At 32.0% G+C, this 7,834-nt stretch overlaps 1 protein-coding gene across 5 annotated transcripts in view; it reads left to right on the forward strand.

The window, feature by feature from the left end:
• The window catches only part of LOC106878598 (E3 SUMO-protein ligase PIAS2), a 112,387-nt gene that overhangs the window by 39,757 nt on the left and 64,796 nt on the right, over positions 1–7,834 (forward strand). For 3 of the 5 annotated variants that reach the window (XR_001410519.2, XM_014927858.2, XM_014927874.2), the window contains exon 3: positions 3,893–3,949. The exons of the other annotated variants lie outside the window; for them this stretch is intronic. Coding sequence is in view for 2 of the 3 variants with exons in the window: in XM_014927858.2 (XP_014783344.1) it covers positions 3,893–3,949 (57 nt within the window). In the remaining variant the exon portion in view is untranslated. The remainder of the gene's footprint in view (positions 1–3,892; positions 3,950–7,834) is intronic. 5 annotated transcript variants of the gene reach the window in all.

Genomic DNA, 7,834 nt, shown 5'->3' on the forward strand with positions numbered 1-7,834 from the left:
CTTAACGTAGTTCTCGGGGATATTCAGCGTGACACAGTGTGACAAGGCTGACTCTTTGAATTACAGGCACAACAGAAACAGGAAGTAAGAGTGAGAGAAAGTTGTGGTGAAAGAGTACAGCAGGGTTCGCCACCATCCCCTGCTGGAACCTCGTGGAACTTTACGTGTTTTCGCTCGATAAACACTCACAACACCCGATCTGGGAATCGAAACCACGATCCTATGATCGCGAGTCCGCTGCCCTAACCACTGGGCCATTGTGCCTCCACATCCAGCTGTAGAAACCATGCCAAATCAGATTGGAACTTGGTGCAACTGTCCAGCTTACTAGTTCCAGCCAAACGGTTTAACCTATGTCAGCATGGAAAGTAGATGCTAAATGATGACGACACGCACATACTCATGTGTGTATATCTTTGTTTGTCACCACCAACACCACTTGACAACTGGTGTTGGCTTGTTTTATGTTCAGCAGAAGAGACTAATAGAATAAGTACCAGGCGTGAAAAATATGTACTGAGGTTGATTTGTTCGACTAAGCTCTTCAGTGGGGTGCTCAGCATGTCAGCAGTCCAATGACTGAAAGAAGTAAAAGATACTTTCTCTTAAATTCATTGCAAATCAAATCCAGACAAGAGTTCTGAATATTGTTGTAGTAAATATCTCTTGCTTTCTGAGAAGGTTTCTTTAATTTCTTCATTTTCGCTTTAAATATATTGACATGTGTTGTCTGATCTCAGTTTACTATTTATTGAAAGAACAAAGCTTAAATAGTATGAAAAATTTAAACTTACATTTTTTATTAAACTTTATTAGATTGTCTTATTTAAAGTTTGCTTTAGATTCTATATATGAAGCCCATTTGCATTCACCTCAACATGCGGTCTTACAAATTCTTAAATATTTCTAAATTTAAGCCCTTCATATTTCTTTCTCACTTTTTACACAACATTCCAGAAACTTCATTTCTGAAGTAAGACAAAAGTCAAAAGTGAATAATAAATTTTTATTTATATGATGTTTGTTGAGAAGGATTTAGCACAAATTTAAATTAAGATTTTTTTTTTTCAATTATATTCTTGTGGGCGTTCATTATTTCACAAATGTTTCATTTCCTTACAGTTGTTTGTAGTCAAATGATATATTTTTCTCTACATTACTTTGTTCAATCGATTTTGTTGAAAGGAAACACGAAACTTGCTACATTGTAAAATTCTCCCTTCCCTAAATAAGCTATAACCTTATTTTGAAAGCATCTGCAAAAATTTATCAAGTGTGTATCAATACTTCTTAAAAACGAACAAAAACAGAAAAAATAGTAATGTTATTCGATTTGTTATTAAATATTTCCTCCCTTGTTTCTTAATCAATGTAAAAATGCTCCTTATTCAAATATATAGTAAATATTTTGGCTAATTTCAATTTCTGTATTGTGTCTATTGAAACATAGGTGCTTTTGATGAACTCATTATTTTTATTATTGTCAACTAAATTTTTTTAAAAGATTCTGGTTATAACATTAAGCCTGTTTTAGACTTTATGATGTTTGTGTGTATGCATATACATGTATGTATAATTATGTTTGTGTATGTGTGCAGTTGTGCATGTGTGCTAATATATATATATACATATACATTTTGGTGTGTGCATATATATTTGTGTCCAATTTTTTAAAAAATAATGTAAAAGTTATGAATATTATCTAAATATCAACAACTATCAGAATGTTGGATGAAATTTGTTAAAAGTTCTGATAACTTTTGCATAAATCATCATAGCTGCTTTTAGATTTCTTGTGGTGGTGCAATGAAAACTCAGACACATTTTTTAGAAATCTCTTTGAAGATGAAAACATAGCATTTAAAATATAGCAAATACATTGGGAGAATTGTCCTTGTCTAGCAATTGATTCGATTTGAGACTTGAAACTGAAGCAATTACTTCATGGAAGAGCTACTCTAAACCAATTAATAAACGCAAAAAAACTGTCAAATTCACTTTGAATTTATTTGATAAGGTGTCAAAAGTTTTGTTAGTCAACTATGATGTGGTCACTGACACAGTTCCACTACAAGTGTTTGGAAGTTTGTTATAAAGATTAACAAACTTTCTAAGTATTTCAGTGGAAATGTATCAGTGACCAGCTTGCAGTTGTGTGATGAAAATTTTGGCACTAGTTTTGTGTTACAAAATAGCTAATGTTGCTAATTGAAAATGTACTTATGTATAAAAGTATACCTAATTAATATCTAAGTTACTCTGTGCTGTTAAGTTCATTTATCCATTGTCTGTCTGTGTCTATCTCATTGTCAGCCAGTTACATTCATATTCCAAGTTGTAGAAAGGGCATCCAACTGTGAAAACACTCCAACAATATGCAGTTGCTAGCATGGAGTAAAATATATAAAATAGTATTAAACGTTTTAAAAATAACTTTATATTAACTGTTTGGCTATAAGTATATAATATGCCAGTTATTGATATTTCTATTATTATAAAGATTTTGTGAGTTTATTCTTTTATTGATTTTTAATCAAATGAATAGTCATTTACATTAAGTCCATTGTTTTACTTTTCACTAAAGAATAAAAGGCAAAAAATCACTCAGAATGGTATTTGAACTCAGAACATACAGGAGTGTAATTAAATAAATACTAATTTTTACCAATCTACCATTCTCATAAAACTATATCTTTTTTACCATGATTTGTGTAATTTTCTTATCTCTATTTTCATCATTAATATTGGAAATTACTTTTAAGTATTTGTATTTATTACTATTTTCTACATTGGATCATTTAAGAGTTTTTTGTGTTCACACACACATATCTACTAATAATTGTAAAATATTGTTTAATTCCTATCTTTCTCATTAAAAAAAATATATATATTGATATAAGGAAATCAGTTGATTTTATTTCAATGTAAAAGTGTATTTGGATTATATATGTTTAGTTGATAACCTTTCTATATCTAGTATCAGCATATTGGTAATCAATATTTCTGCTAGTTGAAAACTGTTCTCAATATTTTCTGGCTCTATTGATCCAAAATGTATCTAAAATATTCTAGAGAAATTCCAATGCTGTTTCTTATTAAATTGAAAATTGTATTAACTATTTTATCATATATTCTGATCAGTTGTTGTAATATGATTAATATTAAACTTGTTAATTTATGACTAATGCTTTATTTAAAGAAAGTTTAATAGGATTTTTCTTTGTGATTAGCCATCAATTAAATAATTAAAAAAAAAATTGCTTTTTATCTACTCACATCTAATCCTCTGTTGTTTGGTTTTCAAATCTATTACCTCTGTCTTGGGATCATGTAACTTATCTGAAGTTAGTGACTAAAAGTTCAAAGATTATCTGGTCTTGGATTCTATATGCAAGATGCCAGTTCAAGGATTTTTACAAGGAAAATATTTGCAAATATTTTTGTTCAGATTGGTGGTTCAGTTAATGCATTAAAATATAACATCTTATTTAGAACAAAAACTTTTGTGGGTATATAAACTTGTGGGGTCTTCTAATCTCAAGAGACTAAATGATTTAGAACCAAACAACAGTTTGTAAAATACATGTAGAAAAGTCAAAATTTAGTCTACTAAGTTGAAATTAGTAATAAACATTGGTTTAAGAATTGTTATTTCTACAGGGTGTCCTGAAAATCTAAGAGACATTGATGTAAATGATGGTTAACTTTGTTATGTGTAAAGTATATTGTCCATAATGAAAAAAAACCCCCAAAAAGCTTTGCTTAGTGAGATGGATCAGCATTTTCAGGACAGCCTATAGTTTAATAAATAATTGGCAAACATAATTCAACCCCTCCTTTCCTCTATCTATCTCTTTTCCCTCCTTTTTCTTTCTTTTTTTTATTATTCAAGACAACTTCCTATTTTGACTGATTATTCATCTGTTGGGAACTCCATCTCTGGTGTGAGGTAAGATATTTGACTGATATATATGAATGTATGTGCAGATGTGTGGATGTGTGTGTTTGTGTATGTAATGGATGTTTGTATGTATGCATGTATGTACATTCATACATATAAAATATATGTGTGTGTATGTGTGTATTTATTATTCAGGTAACTGTACTGTTTGTGTCTATATATTAGAAGATATGTGGAGGTTGATAGTAAAAACAAACTTGAATCACTGAAGTCTTCAAATGGCCTATATTAAAAACAATCATTTTGCTACCAAACTATTTAGATGTAAAGATTTATGTTTGCAAAAACTTGTACTTTATTTTCCATGTCATATCCTGCCTCTATATTTTCATTGCTTGTTTTGAATTTGTATAATCTTTTCAAGTAATGTTAATGATATATTTGTAGTGAGTTGTGGTCACTAATGTGTATTTCATTAAACATGAACTTGAATTTAGAACAAAGCACTTTGATTTCAAATTTATTTCTAATTGATTGTACACTAACACACTTCTTGTCAAAGGAAGCTTCAGTTATTAAGAATTGAATTTCACTTACATGCTTTTGGCTGCTTCAAATTGTTACTGTTTTGCTAATGTACTTATTACTTTTGCATGCAATATGAACACATTCTAACTTAACTTTGCATGCCATAGTATGTGCCCTTTGAAAATTTAAATTCTTTACAAAAAAAGAGAAAAAGGTTTCTTCCATTCATATAGATGTACTAACCACATTTTTCGTTGTTGTTCTTTACAACACACATCACATACATACATATATATACATATATGCAGAAACACATACATATGAAATGTAAAACCAAGACATAGACCCCCAAGCTGCGTCGCTGACTACCTGTCAAGGAGTAACTAACTGTAACTTTGCACAAGAATTGATACAGGGTAGAGGGGATTCTAGGTCTGCTGCATAGGACAACCTCTCTCGTCCTGGTGGCAGAACATTATATTATGGTATGTATCTAGGCCACATTGTAAAACAAACCTAACAAAGTTAACTATGTGTACTAGATGGCATGGTGTTATGGCCAGCGGTGAGATGCAGTATGATCCATCCAAACCATGCCAGTATGTATATGTGGGTGGGGTAAAAATTTAAAATAAAGTGGTGGCAGCAGTGGTGGTATATTCAGCATACAAGACAATAATTTCTCTATTATAGTTTCAATTCTCAGAAATATATATTTATATTTTGTTTCAAACTTTTTGCTGTCTCCCTGCATGAAATACTACCTTCCCGTCTAATTAAGAATTCATTTTTGTAACATCTCAGCAATCTTGAATGTCACGACTCCATATACTTTATTTTGGTATTTTGGATGTTATCTTTACTTTCAAATATATACTGATATAAACTATGGTTGCCTATTCTTCTGACTACTACCACTCAGTTGTATAAATGGTTCCATAGAAAGAGTTCTCTGCTGTCAAAGATTAAATCCATACTTTTTACAATCTGAGACAAAAAAAGAAAAAAAATCCAGCATCAAACATTTTAAGTCTGTTTACTCTGCTAAAGTGGGATTTAGATTTGCATATCCTCTATTTTGAATACATCATAGTTCCCATTACGAGGAAGTGTTTTATGAAATGAGTATCTTTCGTATTGCCAACCCTTTCAGTCACCTGTTATTACATGTTGATATACAGTGTACTTCTAAAACTGGCATACATACCTAAAGCACCTTAATTCAAAAGTAAAAGATCTGTTTCATGAATAATGTCGGTAATATATAGTAAATTGATTATTAGTATGTAGTTATCCTTTATTTTTTACTTGTTTAAGTCAGTGGAAGGACATCAGACAAATTAACGACAGTTCTTATTATTTTTAAGTTTGGTACTTTCTATCAACCCTTTTTGCTGAGCTGTTAATTTATTGGAACATAAACAAACTAACAGCAGTTGTCCAGCACTGGTGGGGGACAAACACACACATATGACAGACTTCTTTCAGTTTCCATCTACCAAATCATCCACTCACAAGGCTTGGGGCTATAGTAGAAGACACTTGCCCAAGGTGCCACGCAATGGGGCTGAACCCAGAACCATGTGGTTGCGAAACAAACCTCTTAATACACAGCTTCACCTTTGCCTATGCAAGTATTTGGAATTTTAGAAATTCAAGATATTGGATATTTCTCTAACTCTTTTACTTGTTTCAGTCATTTGACTGTCCAACTATCGGTCTCTTTTGCCGAAACACTGAGTTACGTGGATATAAACACACCAACATCAGTTGTCAAGCGATGTTGGTGGGGAATAACACAGATACGCAAATACATACATATATATGATAGGCTTCCTTCAGTTTCCGTCTACCAAATTCACTCACAAGGCTTTGGTCAGCCCGAGGCTATAGTAGAAGACACTTACCAAAGGTGCCAAGCAGTGGAACTGAACCCAGAACCATGTGGTTAGGAAGCAAGCTTCTTACCACACAGCCACTCTTGCGCCTATTTCTGTAACAATTTTATCCCAAATTTAGCTTTAGTATTTTATTTTTAATATGAAATTTTATTGTTTTGTAGTAGGTATAGAACTAAATAAATCCCTATCCTTTGGAACCCAAACTTAAGTTCTTTTAGTAAAATGATTTTACTAAAATTTCATTTCATGAATAATCTGTATAAAACATGAAATGTAAACAAATATTGATTTTGTTTCTAATATTAAGTCCAGCGTTGATCAGTAAATTAGTGCAACTTTTAATGAAAAATATAATCACTATTTTGAAAATATTTAAATCTAATTTGTACTGTACTTTTTCTTGGAGAGCTTCCAAAAAGAAACATTTTGATATCTTATTTATGAAATTTGGATGAATCATCATCATCATCATTTAACATCCGCTATCCATGCTGGCATGGGTTGGATGGTTTGACCAGGGCTGGAAGGCTGCACCAGACTCCTGTCTGATTTGGCATGGTTTTCTACAGCGGGATGTCATTCCTAATGCCAACCACTCTGATAGTGTAATGGCTGCTTTTACGTGCCACTTGCACAGGTGCCATTTGCTTGACACCAGTATCTATCACGGCTGCGATTTTGCCCGGCTTGATGAGTTTTTTCAAGCACAACATAATGCCAAAGGTCTCGGTCATTGCCTCTATGAGGCCCAGGAAATATGACAATTTGAATGGTCAGTATATTGGTCGAAATTTTGCCTAATTGGCCTAAATGAAGAACAACTAGCCATATCTGTGATGTTATATCTTTGAAACTGAGGTGATAGACATTTTCAAATTACACAAATTAATAGTTGCCTAATTTTTTTCAGGTTCTTGAAAGTGAAATGGGGTGGGGGCAATTTTTTAAATATTTATGTAAAGCCTATTTTGTTACATGTAACAAACGGTCGATTTTGTGGTGTTTTTGGATGTAGCTAAATCCAAAAGTACAAACCACAGGGATTTGAATTTTGGCATATTTGTAGTAGGTATAGAACTAAATATATCCTAAGATTTTTGGACATGATACCAGTTCAATAAAAATGGTGGGGTTTTGAATCAGGGCACCCACATAAGTTGGATTTTCTCCATTTTGGCAGGAATTTTCCCAATTTTTTCTCACCATGGCCTTGGAAATGGGGGGGGGGTTTAAATTTTTTTTTCATGCATCCTCCTGACCAATTTTGGCATAATTTTTTTTAGCATTATGCACTTAAAAATGATAGGAGAAACCCTTTTTGGTAAAAAAAAAAATTTTTTTTTTTTTCAAAATATTTTCAGGCAAAAAGGTGTGTGATTTAAGGGAGATTTAGCTGTTGCTTCTAGCACATTCTGTGACCACCTGGTACCTGTCTCAGAATTGTATGTAAACCTAGATTGAAAAAAACAAAAACAAAATGTAAAAACTAATTCCTTGTTTTAGC

This window comes from Octopus bimaculoides, chromosome 4 (genome assembly GCF_001194135.2).
Source record: "Octopus bimaculoides isolate UCB-OBI-ISO-001 chromosome 4, ASM119413v2, whole genome shotgun sequence".
NCBI lineage: Eukaryota > Metazoa > Mollusca > Cephalopoda > Octopoda > Octopodidae > Octopus > Octopus bimaculoides.